At 37.7% G+C, this 19,897-nt stretch overlaps 1 protein-coding gene across 1 annotated transcript in view; it reads right to left on the reverse strand.

Annotated features, from left to right (window-relative positions):
- Window positions 1-19,697, reverse strand: part of LOC108579744 (neuromedin-U receptor 2-like) — a 22,434-nt gene extending 2,737 nt beyond the window's left edge. The window contains exon 1 of the mRNA XM_017943352.1: window positions 18,857-19,697. Coding sequence (XP_017798841.1) covers window positions 18,857-19,697 — 841 coding nt within the window. The remainder of the gene's footprint in view (window positions 1-18,856) is intronic.
- Between the last annotated feature and the right edge of the window lie 200 nt (window positions 19,698-19,897).

The following is a 19,897-nucleotide window of genomic DNA, read 5'->3' on the forward strand; positions in this document are numbered from 1 at the left end:
AGAATAATTTAAAAAATATTAAAACATATTTAAACAAGCAAATGAACGTCAAATATCTAATTCCAGTTGCCTGAAATTTTTCAGACAACGAAATTCTGCAAGATGATCGCACATATTTTACGAAGAACCGTCACACAGTGGTGCTATTTCACGAAATGCTGGCGATAATTCATAAGTTCACACGATTTTCATGAAAATTGGTATTCTTATGTTTCTGGAGTTGCTGAATTCGAATATCTTATCAAAAATGCAAAATTCGAAATGGAGGATCTAATATCACTGGTGTAAACGTTTTTTTTAATTTAATTTTTCTGAAAATTGATTGTTTTCCGATTTACCTTTACATATATCACGGTATACCATATACACCAATTAATTATTGGCTAATAGAGTGCAAGTTTCGTTTAAATCATTGAGAAAGCAGATCTTTCGGAAGTGTTCTTCCTGTATTGAACTGACCGCTCCAAGCCGAAACTTTCTCAAGGTATAATCTTGGACCCATTATTCAGTAAGATGGTATCAGTGTTTTAGATACATTTTTTATTTCATATCAAATTTTTTACAAATATATTAACCTTTGCAGAGATATCGTCAATACGCTCTGGTGGGACAGACTGTAGAACCCCTACCTGGCAGTTTAAATTTAAATATCTTAAAAAAGCACAAATGTTCTCAACTGGATGTGGTACTTGAGATGTAACTTTATATCAGGAAACTTGTCACTGCGTGAATTTCGATGAATAACACTTTTGTCTTCCTTCTGTTTTATTAAAACATGACTAAGATTTATGATATATTGAGAAGGGAATTACAAGGGTAAAATCAAAGATATATTACTTCTTTTCTGTGGACAGTTTATGTTTATATATACCTACTTTAATGGTAAAATGTTTTACATATGAATTTTTTAAAGATAAACTTTCCCTGACACGTTAAACATGCTCCAATTTTCGAGACACTAAGGAGCATGAAAGTTCGTCATCTTTGACGGCCTATATTTCAGTGACCAATTCATATATTTAACTCTTTGACAGTCTAATAAAATTATGAATTACGGTAAAAGAAATTTACATTTCACATGTATCTTTTTAACAATTATGTCAGGTATGACCATTCTTAAAACAAGGGATACATAACCCTACGTCATAGTTATGACAATAATGTCACGTCCCTTTTTAACTTTCTTCCTAAGAGTCTCTTTTGAGTTAAATAATTAAATATTTGACGCTTTGTCCGAGTCTCACACGGGATAAACTGTCGAAGGGTTAAAAAATTCAAGCGACATTTGATGCACTGATGTACTTATGTATATACAAGAAATCTGCTATAGTAGCAAAAAGCTGTTGTATACTTCGAAAATTGAATTTTGGCCAGCTTTTCGTGAAATAGCACCACTGTGCGTTGTTTTCCCTTCCAAAGTCGAGCCAATAGGCTTGTCAGGTTGACTTCCGCTCATCCTTAACCACCAGAGGATCGTTCCTGGGAGTATTAAACCTGTCTCTCCGAACGTTTCTCGTATTCACGCTGGAAATACAATATTCCTTGGCGAACAACTCGAACATCAAGCTTTCTTGAAAACTCCCAATACCTTTGAGACACGTTACAATCTTCAAGGTCCAACACGAAGCTATTCGATCGAATAATCTCGTTGAAAGCTGCTGGATCAAGCACGAATCGAATGTCCAATGAGATTCATGGTATGGAAAGTGGATATATTCACGAACTCACTTTTCTTCTTTTACCAGACACAAATCTCGCGAATCGAGGATTCCACGTTGAATTGATTAATGTTTCTCTACGAGAAGAAAATTCCTTTTTCATTCGTAACATTCAACGTCCTAGCTCTGTTCAAGTTGGATTTATATCGAAACAAAGGAAATAAAAATAAAAAAATTTACGAACTTTCATTATTTTTTTCATTTAAAATAAAATTTCTCGCTTTCAGAAGTTTCGCTGCAAAAATATTCCGGAAAATTAAAAGTTTCGCCTCAAAAATGTCCTGGAATTACTGGTCGATGGTGTACAAACAATTCTCGAAATGCAAAGAGTTGAAAAACAAAATTTCGGTATGTATATCATACTGATATTTGTAATTTGAGTTCTGGAATTTTTCCAGCACACTGTATAATGTATGAAGTGTAATTGCTATCAATGGTTTCGTCTTTTTCGAGGGAAACGACGGACGAGCGTTAATTACACTTCTGAAAGCCACGTGGGAAGCTTATCGCTGAATAAACTTTCCTCTAATTGCTTCGTTAATTGCATTATCACGAGTCCGTTGGATCACAAGGGGAAGTATTTTAAAAAAAAAAAATTTCCAAGACAATACAGTTGTAAATTTTTCTCTCTGGATTTTTAGAAATTCAACCAGAAATGGATTTTAGTTACTTCGTTAGCGAAGGAGCTTTTTCTTTGAGAAATTCAAAAGACGTAGCTTCTCGGAATAATGTTGCATTAAAGTGGCTTCATGCATTTTTCTTGTGCAATTAAAGCTCGTCTGATTACTGATTACGCGAGCACCAAGAGGAAATTTACTGATCCCAATTATCCGGAAGTGGAGAGGATTTTTCAGGGCAGAAACTCGAGTGCAATCTGGATGAAACGGGAAAAGTAGCGAATTAATGGCAAACGCGGAAGTTCGCACAGTTAACTTTCTTATTTAATAGCTTTTTTATGGTTTGTTTATGGTTAGACTGATTACTGTAGTAGTTAGTTTGGAAATTCAAAATTTAAAGTTCTTAATATTCTTGGTACTTTGAATTTAGTTTTTACGACGATTTTATTTGTGGTGAAAACTATTAAAATTGTATTTCAAGAAATAGAATTGTCTATTTCTAGCCTAGAATTCCAATATAAATGTATCAGATTCTACTAAGTTTATTATTCCAATCAAATTTTCCATTTTTGGTAATGTAAGTTTGCAATAAAATTCCCTAGTTTTACTAAAGTAACTCCACAATAGAAAAAAAAGGAAAGAATACTCAAAATACTTATTGTATTCCTGTAAAATAATTGCATAATAATTAAAACAGGTCTCTTCATTTTTTGCTTCGTTTGAAAATTCTGTCTTTTACAAGTTGTGGCTTAAAAATCCTTCAATTACTGCCAAGAAAACACTAGAACTCGACGATACTTAACCAACAATATGAAAACAATGATCTTGCGAGTAAACAAACGGTGGGAAAAATTCGGCATTTGAAAAGAAAAAAAAATCAGTGAATTTTAACGAGAACGTCACATATCCAGCTATGTAGTTGAATGAATTATTCAGATGAAATATGTGCAGGTCATCAAGAAATGCCATAACTCGGTCGATCTTGACCTCAGCCGCATATCAATTCCAAATTTTGCATATTACTTCGAAACCAGCTAAAACAATATCGCCTCCGTAATCGCGCGAACTCACTGAGAATAATACACTTTCTGCACTTATTTCCTTGGTCTTCTTTTCCCTTCGATTGCAACACAGAATCGACTGAAATTACAACTCAGAATAACGCATTTTCTGTAATTACTTTCTTTCAATTTTCTGTGGGGTTTTCCCCTCTCAATTACGACGCAGAATCGTCTAAAGCGTAAAAGGAAAGGAAATTGCATTAATAACGAATTGTCGTAGCTCGTTTATATAAACTGGTTTCGCCTTGAAACCTGGAGAAACTATAGAAGGACATCCCTTCGACTCGAGTCGAGTCGTGAAAGGGAGAATTCGTGGAGTTTAGCGATACGGAGGGGAAAAAAAATAGGAGAGATCTCCCTCGAGAGGAGAAGGTAGATGAACGACAGAGGGTTGGGAGAAGAAAAATTCCGTGTCTCCAAATTCCTGGAATGTCGAGGAGTGACCTGATACCTGGATTCTGGGGAATGCTCTATCAATTTTCGGTGACAGCGATGGAAACGACGTGACGTTATACAACCCTGTGACTTTCTTCGTTATTCCTTCTCTAATACGCAATGATTATTCAATTTAACCTTTGCTTTGTAGTTTGTTGGTACAAACTAATTCTTCAAATAACAAATGTTTGAATTGAACAAATTCGAGTTCAATTGGAAAGCAATTTTACGCAAATTTTGTGCAGCTCATTCAAACCACCCTATTCATTTAATGGGAACTAAAATAAATCCTAATTTCGTTAATCTGTTAACTGTGGAAGACGAGATAACTGGTGCACAAAAATAATTAAACCACAATAGTTTGTTTATCGAGGTCACATTTTAAGACCTTATTTCTCACAAACAACAATATAAAAAACAGTTGTCTCGGGTGCCCGCGATCGATTCCCGGCTGCTCACGAGGGTGAATCGAATGGACGTGTGGGAACTGATATGCTCGTAAATTGCTTTAAGATATTATACGAGAGGTAGGTAAGAATTATGAATGGTACTGTTTTAAAACTTCGATATTATTATTTCTGTGTGTCGGTTTTGCTGGTTAATCGGTGGAGAGTTCTAAGAATTCGATGGTAACTTAATTTGAGAGAAGAGAACACACTTTGGGAGGTTTCAATTGTATTGTAAGTATATTTCATTTCGAATGGAATGAAATTTCTACTTAGTACAAAACTTATTTTAATGAGGAACACGGTTAATGCATAAATTTTCCATACAGATGCTTTCGTACAAGCTGCATTATCCATAGATGAATACGTTGAAAATGTAGCTTAGCACTTTTTTACTTAAACACAAGTGTTCAAGTAAATGCCTGTGGCAATGTTTAGCGTACAAAGTACTGCATACAACATGTCGTACAGCGTTACAAACGAAAATACGTGCGTTTCAAAAATAACGCATTTCACAAAGTTGCAAAAGCGATAAATCGCGGTTGGAACAATGTACGTCTTTTCGTGAGCTCGAGCGAGCCACAATGTTGCAAACGCGCTGTCGGGTTTGCAACTTCGTTGCTGGGAGTCGCTCCCGAAAATTGCACATTGTTGCAAACGCGTTACCGGGCTTGCAACTTTGTTGTCGCGGAAATTGCACATTGTTGCACGGCGGACCGTTTTGCAACATTGTGCATTTTTCGGGAGCGATTGCCGGCAACAAAGTTGCAAGCGCAGTTCACCTTTTTTGCAACTTTGTTGCCATGAGTTGCTCCCGAAACTTGCACATTGTTGCAAACGCGGTTCTCTCTTTTTGCAACTTTGTTGCTGGGAGGCGCTCCCGAAAAAAGCACAATGTTGCAAAACGGGGCGCCGTGCAACAATGGGCAAATTTTCGAGACAACAAAGATGCAAACCGAGAACGCGTTTGCAACAAGGTGCAATTTTCGGGAGCGACTCGTGGCAGCGAAGTTGCAAAAAGAAAGAACTGCGCTTGCAACTTTGTTGCCGGGAGTCGCTCCCGAAACTTGCACATTGTTGCAAACGCGGTTCTCTCTTTTTGCAACTTTGTTGCTGGGAGGCGCTCCCGAAAAAAGCACAATGTTGCAAAACGGGGCGCCGTGCAACAATGGGCAAATTTTCGAGACAACAAAGATGCAAACCGAGAACGCGTTTGCAACAAGGTGCAATTTTCGGGAGCGACTCGTGGCAGCGAAGTTGCAAAAAGAAAGAACTGCGCTTGCAACTTTGTTGCCGGGAGTCGCTCCCGAAACTTGCACATTGTTGCAAACGCGGTTCTCTCTTTTTGCAACTTTGTTGCTGGGAGGCGCTCCCGAAAAAAGCACAATGTTGCAAAACGGGGCGCCGTGCAACAATGGGCAAATTTTCGAGACAACAAAGATGCAAACCGAGAACGCGTTTGCAACAAGGTGCAATTTTCGGGAGCGACTCGTGGCAGCGAAGTTGCAAAAAGAAAGAACTGCGCTTGCAACTTTGTTGCCGGGAGTCGCTCCCGAAACTTGCACATTGTTGCAAACGCGGTTCTCTCTTTTTGCAACTTTGTTGCTGGGAGGCGCTCCCGAAAAAAGCACAATGTTGCAAAACGGGGCGCCGTGCAACAATGGGCAAATTTTCGAGACAACAAAGATGCAAACCGAGAACGCGTTTGCAACAAGGTGCAATTTTCGGGAGCGACTCGTGGCAGCGAAGTTGCAAAAAGAAAGAACCGCGTTTGCAACAATGTGCAAGTTTCGGGAGCAACTCATGGCAACAAAGTTGCAAAAAGAGAGAACCGCGTTTGCAACTTTGTTGCTGGGAGTCGCTCCCGAAAAATGCACATTGTTGCAAAACGGCGCGTCGTGCAACAATGTGCAAATTTTCGAGACAACAAAGTTGCAAACCGAGAACGCGTTTGCAACAATGTGCATTTTTCGGGAGCGTCTCCCAGCAACAAAGTTGCAAACCCGATAACGCGTTTGCAACAATGTGCAATTTTCGGTAGCCCGTGCGAGTCACAATGTTTCAATATGTCGCACCGTGCAACAATGTGCGTTTTTTGAGAACGATTCGCGGCAACAATATTGGTAACTCGATAACACGTTTGCCACAATGTGCATTCGAAAATAATACGAGTTAACGATGTTACAAGCGAATATGACCCTTGTAACAATGTTACATTCAAGCGTAGTGCGTGTAATAATGTTTGCGTTCAAAATAACGCTTCTAATAATGTTGCAATCATAAATAGAGATTCCAACAATGTTTGCGTTCAAATATAACGCGTCAAGCAATGTTGCATTCATAAGTAACGCGTACAACAATGTTTTGCATTCGAAATCAACAACCTGCGCCAGACTCCTGGTCATAACAGTTGATCAAAGTCCACGACGCAACAACAGTTAACAGGTTAATTGTATTATCATGTCTCTATCAAGTATAAAATACGTCGCATTCACACTTACAAGTACCAAAACGAAGTATAATTGGTTACAATTTGTACTCATTTTTCATTATATACTAAACAGAGAGGTTCAATTTCTGCTTGAAAGGTGAACCCAGTTAACAAGTTAGAAAAGAAAAAAAGAGTATATATCTAGGAATTTTCAACATTTCCGAAAGGTCCTATCGGACAGAAATAACAGGATTACGTAGTTCCGCGAGAGAAAACGCCAGGAAGTGGAAACATTGTCAACAATTCCCAGATGAGTTCGGTTCAAGGAGAAGCTCAAAGCCAGCATGTTCGTATGATCCAAATCCCATTTAGCGTAGCAAGAGGGAGGAGAAGTTTTTCCAAAGTTACCGAGTCGAAGCATAGAAACGAAATGTCGACGACGATGGAAGGAAAGTCAAACAGCATCGAAACGAGTTCAACTTGAGCGTCGAACGCTCAGAGAGTAACAAGATGGATATCCTGTTTGCGAAACGCGAAACGTGACTCGTGTAGATTTCGTTCTGGTGGGTCGTTCCACGTCATCTTTAAAAATTTACGGATCCTCGATCCCGTTTCTTTCCTAACGCGACGAGATAAATCAGGTTTTCAGCGTTCGTTTCCGCTTTCAAAATTTGAGCAAACGGTGTTTAAAATAATGTTTGAACGATACGAAATATGGTTTGAGAAATATTTAGTTCTTGTTGAGCATTGGAATGTTGTTTACTTATTCACTTATTTTGAGCAATGTGTTTCGGTGTTTAATTTGTATTTTTGAGGTTTAGGTTAATTTGAGGGAAATTTGTAACGTTTCTTTGAGCAGGTATTTTGCGAATTTTCCCTGAGATTGTTGCATGATTGGAAAGGAGGATATTTGAGTTTATTATATTTTTGAGCAAACTGAAATTAATTTGAGGCCATTTTTGAGTAAATTTGAGCAAACTCGAGACCATTTTCTCGAGGCTGTAAAATAAGTTTCAGGTCATATTTGAGACTGTTTAAGTAAATTTGAGGTCACGTTTGAGTCCGTTAAAGTAAATTTGAGATTATTTTGAGTTGACTCTCTCATGATAGAATTATTTCTCTTTAAATCTGTTATTCATCTGCTGATCGTCGCGACTGTAATGGATACTAATTTGAGATCAATTTTTATTCGAGCACTCAGATACATAGACTCTTCTAATTTGAGCAAATTCTGACCAATTTTATAAGCAAAAATTACATACTAAGCTCTATCTTCCTATCGTCTATAAATTTTCCTTAAAATTACAATTTTCATACTATTTTGAGCAACCTCGACGAATCCTCGTTAAAATTCCTCCAGTAATGTACTAGAAAGCATTACCAAACTAAAAATAACATCACTATTGCATGGAAATATCTTTATAAAGTGTCTAAACACAACAGATATCTTCTTAGTTCGATAAAACGTTTTTATCGATCTTTACTGGCAAGGCTAATCGATCCAGAATAGTTTATCCCCTTTTTTGCAGTAACAGTTTCTTGTCGCGATTAATTTAACGGTGCTTTTACGCGTACAGGATGAATGATTGACGCATGCTTAACACTGTGTAAATAGTCATCGACAAGTCACGTGAGAAAGTAGAGGAAGTTCTAGCACATTAGATTCACTATACACGGTAATTAGCGTTGAACCTGCGACCGATGTAGTCACTTTTAGCAAACAAAGAGTTGAGGAAAAAACAGGGAATCGAGGTTGCCGCGGCCGCGTATTATTAAATTCAGAGTAAAATAAACAAACCAGAGGAGAACAGGAAGCACTGTTTTTTCACTTTAAAGTCGCTGCTTAATGTCTTAAAAAAAGAAAAAAATACAAAGAAAAAAAAGATACCACAAACCATGAAAAGTTTGCTTATATGCCCTAGGTAACCCATAAAAATTCGAAGCTTTTCTTTCAAAGTTTAAAAGTTGCGAAACTTTTGTTTCTGATTTTGAAAATTCATTCACGTGACATCATTTTCTACAAATTGTCCGAAAAAGTTACTATTCTCTATACGTTATTATGTAAAAAGTTAAATACAAATAATTAGAAAACAAAAAGTTTACGCAATTTTTACACGGTAAAGAGACTTACGGACCACCCTGTATTGTTAGAAAGTTGAAATTTCACGTGAATTTCTTTCACGTTTTCCAATTTCTGACCGCAATTCTGGCGAATTGGTCGCCATTGAGACGCAACGAGAGGACAGTCATTGTTCGCCGTAGTTTCTAGGGAAACGGAGCGATAAGAAGAATTGAACAGGGTCCTTTTTTCTTTTTTTCTTTCTTGCGACGAGTCGCTTTTTCACTCGATTTCTTTGTTCGCAGCCGATCTACCTTGCGTTCGATATTAAAAGGAGTGTCTGCGGCATGGGCATCGTTTCCGGCTGTTTTTTCTGCTAATTGCCTGAAAAATTCATGCCCGTGGGTGCATTGTACGATCGTTGAACAACGCGTTATTCGTGAAACTTACAGTGTATTATCGCTGATTAAAGTGATTCCACGTTCGTTCGTTTGAATGGCTTCGTTAAATATTTATAAGATGGAAAAGTTTGTTATTATTAAGCCAGAGGATTCTTGGGGGAATGTCATTCTTGTGGACAGGTAGCTACTCGATGTGTTAAACTTTTATCGATTTCATCGATTTGTATAATATAACAGTACGATAGAATGTTTCAACATATTAGTTGGAATATTACCATTAATTTTTCGTGATATTGTACTTGTACAGTAAAAATAATTCTTGTATTTTTCTTAGTTCGTTGAATCGTACACGAAAAACCGGAGCTAACCTCGGTTTGGCGGATTGTACTGGATGATTGGAAAAGTTCGTGCCCGATTTGAAAAGAAAACGAAATGAAACGAACAATTATCTGAAAATAAAACACAAGCGGTGTACCTTTCGATGGGAATGTAACATGACGCTAAAATAAACATCTGTACCATTATGTAAGAAGAAGGACAACGCAGACGCAAGTTGATACCGCTTCTGCAGGAGCAAAAGATGTGATTTTCTCACTGGATTGGGAACTTCTGCCGCATGCGGCTTGCTCACCTGACATGGCACCTTCGGATCATCATCTCTTCCGAGCGCTACAACATCACTTAGCAGACACACAATTCAAAACTCTCCAAGGCGTTCGAAAATGCCTATACATCGTTCAAAATAAGAGTAACCTCGCTTCGCGCACGGGACGTGCCTAAGGCAGGGCTAGAACCACTAGAACGTCCAAACCCCCACTTAACCGCCTATGTTTCTCTCCGTCCTACCCTCTGCTACGCCCTCCGTCTATGCGCAGAACGGACGAGAATCGGTCCGAGAGCGAGGTTACTCTTATTTTGAACGTATAGACGAGTACATTGCGTCAAAGCCACCGAGTTTACCAGAAAAATGGCGAAAAGTCGTAGGAAACAACGGCGAATATTTCAATGATTAACTTTTTATATCTTTTTTTTTAAATAAAATATTTACTTTACCGATTCCTCCGGGTGACTAATCGGCAAGCGGACCGTTCGGAAATTCGTGGTTTATGGTATGTTCGTAGGCTATTGAGCGCGAGGGACACAAATTACTAAAAATCTAGCAAAGCAATTCTGGTGACCCTCGCAGGATGTAATTAGATCCGTGCAAGCAATAAACGAAAATCCTCAACTCAAATATAACCGTTCCCGGTCGATCGTGCAGTAAACCGTTTCTACAGAAAACGTTTCACAAGCCACTAGCGAATATTCCCCGGGTCGTTTATCAATTCTTCGCGGGCTATCGTCGTCGATAAACATGCGTCGTTAATGAATGCACGCTTCGTAACGTCCGCCAGACGTGGCCTTTAATCGACGAGATATTGCACTAGCACACGGTCATATCACGAGCAATAATGCGCGGTTGTGCAAATAATCATCGATGTTCCCGTTGCACGATGATTTCAGCGGCCAAAACGCTGGACAACTCTCCACTTCCTGTTCGATCGCTCGAATTCCGGGAACCTGGAGGACACTGAAGATCCTTGGGAATTTTTCAGAATATTTCTGCTTCGTACTTCTTTGTAATTTTGTAAAATTGGATCGATGAGAAATAGATTTTATATTGTCACTTTTGTGATTATTTTTGAATGATTGATGCCATAATTCTTTCGATTTTAAGATTTTCTTCCATTAACTCGATTATTATAGACGTAATTTCCTATGAAAAATTTTCCGTTATTTCTTTATTGAGTAAGCGAAATTAAACTGAAATATTCTGGAAGATAGCAAAAATTATGTCGAACTATGAAATACGTGTCAAAATTATTACGTCGAGAATTTTTTATCAATTTTCTTTTTTATAAAACATATGTACGCATTTATATTTATGTCTATCGGAAGATAATAATGAATCTCGAGAGTCAAGTGATTTACGAATCCTGAAATCTTAATTTTAGGAAATTAAAGAATCCCAGTTCCCCTATTAGTTCAGTTCTGCACTCGTCTAAGAACTATAATTGCTCTATAATACGTCCAAAAAATTTACGAATAATTCAAAATTGAGGAATCCTAGTTCTTCATTTCCTTAATTCAAAAAATTCCCTACTAGTTCAGTTCTGCACGCGTCTAAGAACTATAACTGCTCTATAATACGTCCAAAAGATTTACGAATCCTAAAATCTGAACTTTAAAATATTCACGAATCCTAGTTCTTCCATTGCCTTAATTCAAAAAATTCCCTATTAGTTCAATTCTGCACGCGTCTAGGGACAATAATTCCCCTATAATGCATCCCTAGTGATCTGTAATGCAACAATAACACCGACAACGGTGATTTCCTTTTGTTCAAAGCAGAAAACTTTCTTTTCGATAGCGCCACCGTTGCAATTATCGCCTTCAATTGACTCGTTATTGCGATTTTCGTATCGTTATTATATCCATACCCGATAATTGTTGCTATCGCGTCAAGGTCAACGACAAATTCCCTCCAACTGACTGTTCACTTTATTATTCACATTTAATTGTATATTCCTTTTCTTCTTCCTTCATTGTTTCTTCTTGAATTTTTTTCTTTCAAAGAAGGTTCGTCGTGGAATTTTAGCTTCGTTCTGTTACTATAGATCCTAGCTGGTTCAAATAGAGGAGAGACGAAGAAATTGTTTCCAGAACGTGGTTCCTTTATTAAAGCTACAATTTCATGGTCAAAGTTGAAGATTAAATTATTTCTTTCCATACGATAGTTTCGTTTGTTCTTCTTCATCGTCATTGGAAAATCGTGAAATAACAGATAAGAAGCAGTTTTACACCGATGGAAGAAACAACGATTTTCCATTGTCCAGGTTAAAGAAAAATTTCTGCCTGAAAAGTATGTTTTACAAAGTTTGAAGTCTATAATTAGATAGATTTCTGCTCGACTGATGAACAAGCGAAGGTTATTCATAATTTTAAAGAGCAAGAGTTGTGTACCAGAAATGATGGCAAAATGATAAAATAGCGAATACTCGAAAAGGAAATTTCTTGCAGAAATTTTGACAAAATAGAGATTTGATAATTTACTTACTATTCTACACGTCAACTTTTATGAAAAAGAAAGAATTTTTAATTTAACAAATATGAACGAATCAACGTTAAACATTGTTGCTAGTATTATTATAACAAATTAACAAAATTCTATACTACAAAAAGCAACAATTCCATCGACCAATTTTTATAAAAATTAGAATATTTATCAGTCCATGAAATACAACGATTTCACGATTATATTTATTTAAAAATCTTAACGATTATAAAAATGAAAGAAAATTCTGAATAAACGACGAAATACCTGATGAAAATTTGTAGGCTTTCACGACCTCGATTGTACGAATTATTAATCAAGGCTTTCAGGTTCAAGCCGTGCCCAAGCAAAAAAGCATTGGAAGACAAGAACAATTGAACACGGTTTGAACCCGAAAGCCTCGATTAATTTCCGTCTCTCCACTTCCTAAAACAACCGTGGCAAATAATTAATCTCGAAGCCTTCCATTAAACAAATTATCATCTGATCGATGTTGTCATTATCCATTGTTCCTTGAATGTTAACTTACACACATTCTTACTGTTCTCCTTACTTCATTTTTCTGCTTTCCCTCGCAACTTCCTGAAAGAAATCTCGATGTATAGTTATCGTTTCCAGGAGAATCGCAGCGGATACTGTTCGATGCGGCAACGAGCGCAGTGTCGTGAAACTCGGTTCGGATGCATAATCACGAAGTTAACGAGGCCTGTAAATGAGACGCGTTCCACGACACATGTACCATAAATCACGACGCGTGCGATCGTTTACGGTGCATAGATGCTGTTTCATTTTTCGTAGACTACCAGATGGCTGTCTTAACGATCAACAATTTTCACGATCAGTCGCAAGTTCACGGTGACTTTATGCAACGTTGAAAACGATGTCGACTTCGAGTTGATTCTACGATAAATACAAAATTTCAACAACCGATTTTCTCTCTCTCTATAGAAATACAAATTTTATCAAAAATATCAATCTCTAATTCAACAATTTACGAAGTTGCAACAATTGTTTTTTTTTGTCCATTTAACCTTTTAGGTACGGCATTCCAAATCGTTTTGGAAAATCACCCTCACCAATCAGGGTGATTCGGCGAGGAACGCAGCCTTCGTGGAGACGGACCACGAAGGCTTGCGACAGTGCAACACAGAAGTTCAACACAGAAGTTCAACACAGAAGGCCACAAGGTACAGTACAAAATAGAAGTCTCACCAAGAGACCAGTAACGAATTCAAATTATAGAAAATAGTGTAACCAGTCCTTGGCGTAACAGTCAATAATAAAACGATCTAACCAAGGTGAATCGACGTGAATTTTCTTTGAAATCCTTTCCCACGTCGACAAGCCGTCGGGAGAATTTCGCATCTAAACATAATGAATACAAACGGCGACTAAGGTACTCGGGTGTCCGTCTCGCTCGACGGCTATAATGAGAGTGTCCTCTTCGTGTCCTATCCTGCGTTGCTCCGGAAAACCGTTAGAGCCCCCTCGTTCGATGTATGATTTTGTATTGATGTAGCCCGTGTGTGCTGTCGCACTGAGCCGACTGATTAAAAAATGGACAACTGCGTGTTGCCTTTCTAACTTTGTGTAAGCTTTTATTGTGTGTAAAACTAAGTGACTAATTTGAGTGCTCGATGTTGTTGCTCTGATGGTTGTAACGATTCTACTTTCCCGAGAGCTCGTCTTCGCCCTCGAGAGCGGTGGTTCTTGAAGAATACGCTGATTGGTGAATATTTTCTAATATTCATCGCCAATCAACGTGCCTAATTTTCTCGCCAACTCCTTCCAGTGCGCCCTTAGCGCGCTTTACCCTGGTGGAGTGGGAGAAGATCCCAAGGGGGAGTCAAATGTTTATAATAATTCGGGAAATTCCTCCGGGTGACTCATCGGCCAGCGGACCGTTACAGACAATTGTACCCTTCGGAAACCCGTGGTTTATGGCATGTTCTTAAGCTATTGAGCGCGAAAGGCACAACCGGCAAAAAACTCTAATTAAGTGATTCTACCGGCCTTCGCTAGGATGGACGTTAAATCGACTTTCCGGGGAAAGGGCCTAGTTTATGGCACCCTCAGGTACCCGCGCGCTTTTTCTTCCTGGGTGACAAAGTCCAGGCCACCACTTCGCCGCCGAAATCTCGTATTCCTTACAACTGTGTCTCGTTTATTAAAGTTGTGTCTCACATCAACTTTTAATTCAACAATTTTGAAATATGCGAGTCAAACTGTGAGTGTAACTCAATATGTGGAAAAATAAAGAGGAAAAGCCGATGGTATAATACGATCTGGTCACTGGCTTTTGTTATTCGAGATTTGCAGCGGCTTTTGTAACTCCATTTTCTTTATCTCCGTGATTTTTCGAACGAAGCTCGTATGGAGTGCAGTGTGAATTTTTACTGAAAAGCAATCACCTTTTCACTTGGCTTCGCGTGATTTATCTTTTCGCATTTGACACTGAAGAGCTCTTCGAAAGGACGCACTTTTCAAACGGTTCCAAAGGAAAATTCGACGGATGATCTAGAAGCAATTTACAAAAGTGCCTGCAACGATTGTTTTCACAAGTGTCAATAGCGTTGTTAATGATGTGTACCTGCTGAAGGAGACTATCCTAAAGAGGCCTACTTTAAAGAGATCTACTTCAATTTAGAATAATTTTTTATTAACAAAGTTTTGCGAGGTTGGTCTGAGTATTTTTTTTTTTACAACTGAGATTTTCATTCTGTAACGTGAGTTTTGAAGAAAGAAGTATTTAGGTATGTAAGTACCTATAGCGTGTTAAATTTATTAATTGGACAGTAAGAAGATTTGTCGTTAGTTTGATAATTTGTTAGTTTGAAAGTACTAAGAAATTAATTAATTAACTGCTTAATGGAACAATAGGAAAATTTGCTGTTTGTTAATTCTAGTAATTGGAATAATTTTGAGAAAACTTAGCTTTAATCGTGGAGATTTGTACGAGTGAAATATTTTTAAAGATTTAGGGATCTGATTTGTGATAGGTTAGGTTGATGAGTGAAATAAGAAGTTAATTATAACGATGTTCTGTAACAGTAATTCAATTGTAAGTCAATACTAAAAATATTGCACGCGTTAATACGTAAGTAAAGCAAAAGTTGACTCAATTTTCTGCATACGTTCCTTTTCTGGGAAAGCATTATACCTTATTTTACATAAAAATCTACCGTCGTATCTATACACCACTCAACCATATTATAATATCAATTTCAGCATTTTCTCTATAGACAGAATATTTTCAAAAATTGGAAGATTTAAAGTAAATTTGAGCAACGTAAATTTTCGATTGGCTCAAATCATTTCAGACTTCATATTTCGAGCACTTTCTCTTCGAACTACGTTCGACCAATCTGCCTCGTTTCTGATCTATTTGTAACCTGTTAATATAGTGCAAATCAAATTTCCACAAATTTTGAGAAATTCTGTCAAAAATTGTCATTCATAATTCTGGAATTTCACCAAGTTATCCATATTTCCTAAATTTTTTAATTTGCTCGATCTGTTTTTCTAGAAATTTCGTGAATTTTCCTTTTTCACAAATTCAAATTCAACCTAAATTCCCCCAAATTTCCTCTGCGAATTAAACTAAACTCTTCCGAAATTCATTTCAAGTTTCAATTAAAACTGCATTTGTCTCCCTCCAATTTCAGCTAAACGTTTCCAAGCTTAGTGTTTCAGTTGAAGTGAAATTTATCCAAAGTTGTTTGTATGAATGAAAATTGCACGGAAACTCCTGCATTAGCCAAATTCCTTCATCAACGGGAGACTAAGTTTGCTGTGCAAGCTTTACCGATGAGACCATCAACGTTACAGGACATAATAAGTTGAGGAAATCCTACATAATGAGGGGGTGCAACGGTAAGTAGAGTTACACAAGAAAATCGAGTTCGTTTCATCGATACAACACCAAAAGAATACGACATTGTATATACATAGAATGAGACATACTGTGCGTTTGTTGTAATTTTTACGAGTCGATTATGCAATTTATAGCGACAACGATCGTTAACGGTAATCGGTATCGTTAAAAACCGGCGATTAACGCAGCAGAAGAATAACGAGCCACTGTTTCAAGCTTTCAGCTAAGAAAATATTTACAAAAAGTATTGACGATAAATATGAGACAATTTTGACAAGAAAGTTTCGGAGAAAATAGCATCGAGCGATATTTTTATCAGAAGCATTTTCACGTGTCGTCTATTTTAATCCACCTTACTACACACCGTGAGAATAACAAAGTTCTCAATCTTCTTGCGGTTGTACTACATATGCATCTACGACAAAAATGCAGAAATATGCATACTGCTTTACACAGTTGCAAACGTATCGAATTCTCGCCTCGATCGACATTGTATCGACTGATTGACGCAAATCTCACCTATGGCTGACTTGTACGATTGCGAAACTCGTTATGCAACGATTTTACTTTACTCGTACTTCGTCGATTTTCATTTTCAGCCCAATTTAACGATCGAGAGTAACGTTTTGTCTGTAAGAAAGACGAGGGAAATTTTTAAATTGGGAAATCGTTTCTGTAATTTCAACTCGATCGACGGCCATTTTGTATCCATCGAAGGAAATGGCCGTTCAAAGTCGATCTGTCGAACGAGATGAATGATCCTAAGTTATTTATTCAAAGAAATGACACGTGACACGAGGATCTTTCGCTTTTTTTGTCGCATAACGATCGCTTCAATGATCGAGTAAATGGTTCCGTTGTATCTTACGGTTGAACGATTCCTTTTTATTAATTAGAGTTTTTATTGGTTTACTGACGTGTATATGAGAGTGATCGTTTCTATTTATTCGTTTAGTTAGCAAATTTTTAATTGATTTTTTAAAATATTTATTGCACTGTTGGTAAGTTTAAGAAATGGTAATTATAAGGATGTGAGAAAAGGGGAATAAGTCAATGGAATTTTAATTGAAATACTATTCGAAAGTTAGAATATTTTTGAATGTTGGTCTGAAGGATTTCCATTGCAAATGGATAGTTTTTAGAATTGCTAATAATTTGTAACAAAACAAAGAAATTTATGAATTACCAAGGTTGACAGTAGTAACAGCGTATTTAGAAATTTAATATTCCTCCACGGTTCCTGAAAGATGCTTTCGATGCTCATACTGAATGAATAACGAACAGAGCCTCGTTGAGATTCGTGTAATTTGCAAAATTCTTTTCTTCCGGTGAGATTTCACGAAAGTAGCAGGAACAAGCTTCATTTTTCAGTTGCCAGGCGAAATTTTATGAATACGTAATAAAAGTTATTAATACTTTTTATTCTCCTTTTGTTTAGAATATGAATGTTTTGGTTAGGATGTAATTTCACATTTTAGTGATTTGAGAATATTCAACGTTACTTGACTTCATAGTTGTAGAAATTTTGGCGACTCAAAATTCATCGCCTCACAAATTTTCACCACTCAAAGTTTAATGTTTTATGAACTTTAGTGGTATAAATTTAACGCCTTAAAAGCTTAGTTAACTCGAGATTCAACGGTTCATAAATTTGAGCAACTCAAAATTTAACGCCTCACAAATTTGAGCAACTCAAAATTTAATGTCTCACAAATTTCAGCAACTCAGTTTTTAATGTCTCACAAATTAAAGGGACTCAAAGTTTACTGCTTCACAAATTTGAGCACTCAAAGTGTAACGCCTCATTAAGCCTCGAAAAGCGATCGAAAATTCTAACGTATCCAAATTTAATGCCTCACAAGTTTGAGCAATTCAAAATTGATGCTTCGTAAATTTGAATAATTCCGCTAATTCAGATAAAATTGAAACGAAAAGTTAATTGAATAATACATTCTTTAATTATTTAATAATATATCTATCAAGCAAAGAATCGTTGTTTTCTTGTTTATTCCTTTCGTAGGTTAAGGAATTTTATCTTATAAAAGGAATCGTTCGAAACCTAAGTGGTATTGTATGCCAACCCTTATAACCCTTAACCAAGAAGGCATTTTCCTGTATTTCTCCCGTTGCACGATCGCATCCTTGGGAAAAGGATCGAACTTTGGCTCGTTTTCCACCCCTCAGTATCTTTACCTTTTTTAAACAACTCACTGGCTGACATTTGATAGCCAATAGACTCGGAAACATCCCTCGAGCGTTCCATGGTCAAAGGAAAGGATTTCTAGATCGAGTTTTTGCTATCGATTTTCCGTCAGTTCACGAAGGAGAAGAAAATCTAAAATAGTCTCGAATAACAATTTTTCTGACGAAATTGACTTGGAACATCAGTGTCTCAAATTCAATGAAACCTAGATAGGTAACCTAATATTGAAGACGTAAGACGGTCTACCACAATAAAAAAAAAATATAAATAAACCAAAGGAAACAAGAAAATAGTAAAATCATCCAACAATATTCAACTAATAACATTCCAAACGCTAAATGAAACATTTGATACATCACTCAAATCAATCGCCACGAAAAGCAAAAAAACCAAGTTACCCAACCATCTTCAACTACCAATACCTCATACAATAACAATCAAAAGCTTCTTCTTTTAACTTTAACATCTTTCTCAACATCAGATGATGAGGAATGATACTACAACTGAATCTACTCACCAAGCATCTTCAACACCCTCCTCGACGACCTTCCAGGATGGTGTCTACAGCTCCCTCCAGGCCTCCTTCCACGGCTGCTCTTCATCATACTCGACTTCCTCAACTTTAACCCGATCAATATATACAACACGGTGATCAGGCTCATAGGAACGATAAAGAACAAAAGCGTGGACATCTCGAACGAATGTTGCAGCGGGTTCTTAACGGTACACATCACTATATGATGATTCTGATGATGTTGAACAACTCCAAATTGGAGAGCTTGCGGTAACGCGAACGAGAGGGCCACGAACCACACAACCAGGATCAATTTCACCGCTCTGGACAGTTTGGACATGGTTTGCGAGAGAAAAGGATGACAAATAGCCACGTATCTCTCGACGGTGAACGCTGTTATGGTTAAAACCGTCGCGTTAGTCGATGTCTCTGCTGCCAGGCCGCGTAGAACGCAGAATCCTTCGCCGAAGATGTACGGATACTGGCACCAGACCATATAGATCTCCGCTGGTAGACCAGAGACCAGCAGCAACAGGTCTGACACCGCCAGACTGAACAGATAATAGTTGGTCGCTGTGTGCATCGACTTGTTGCGCGCGATCACGATGCACGTGCTGATGTTACCTATGGTTCCTGTCACGAAAATCGACACGTAGATTATGGTCACTGGTACCACGATGTATAGGGAGTCTCTGTGAGCACAGGTGATCGTGAACGTTCCCTCGAAGGCATCCGTTTTCCGAGTGTCGTTGTACAGGCTCGTGAAGTCTTGCGGATAGTCTTGCAGAGTGGAGGATGTGGTGTTTGAGAGACTTGAGGAGAGATTGGTCGCTGGATGATCCATGGTGCACAGGTCATTCCATGTGTGCTTTTGACAGTTTGCTGGGCATTCTTTGGAAGATTGTGAGGATTAGGTGACGATTAGGGTAGTTCAGTTCTGTGAGGTGTTTCATACATTTTGTTTCGAGAGGTTTGTGGCAGGTGAAAGGTTTGAAGAGGTTTGGGAAGGTTGTTTGGTGCAATTAATGCATTTTTCTAGTCAGT

The sequence above is a fragment of the Habropoda laboriosa genome, unplaced genomic scaffold (assembly GCF_001263275.1).
Source record: "Habropoda laboriosa isolate 0110345459 unplaced genomic scaffold, ASM126327v1 scaffold72, whole genome shotgun sequence".
NCBI classification, from domain to species: Eukaryota; Metazoa; Arthropoda; class Insecta; order Hymenoptera; family Apidae; genus Habropoda; species Habropoda laboriosa.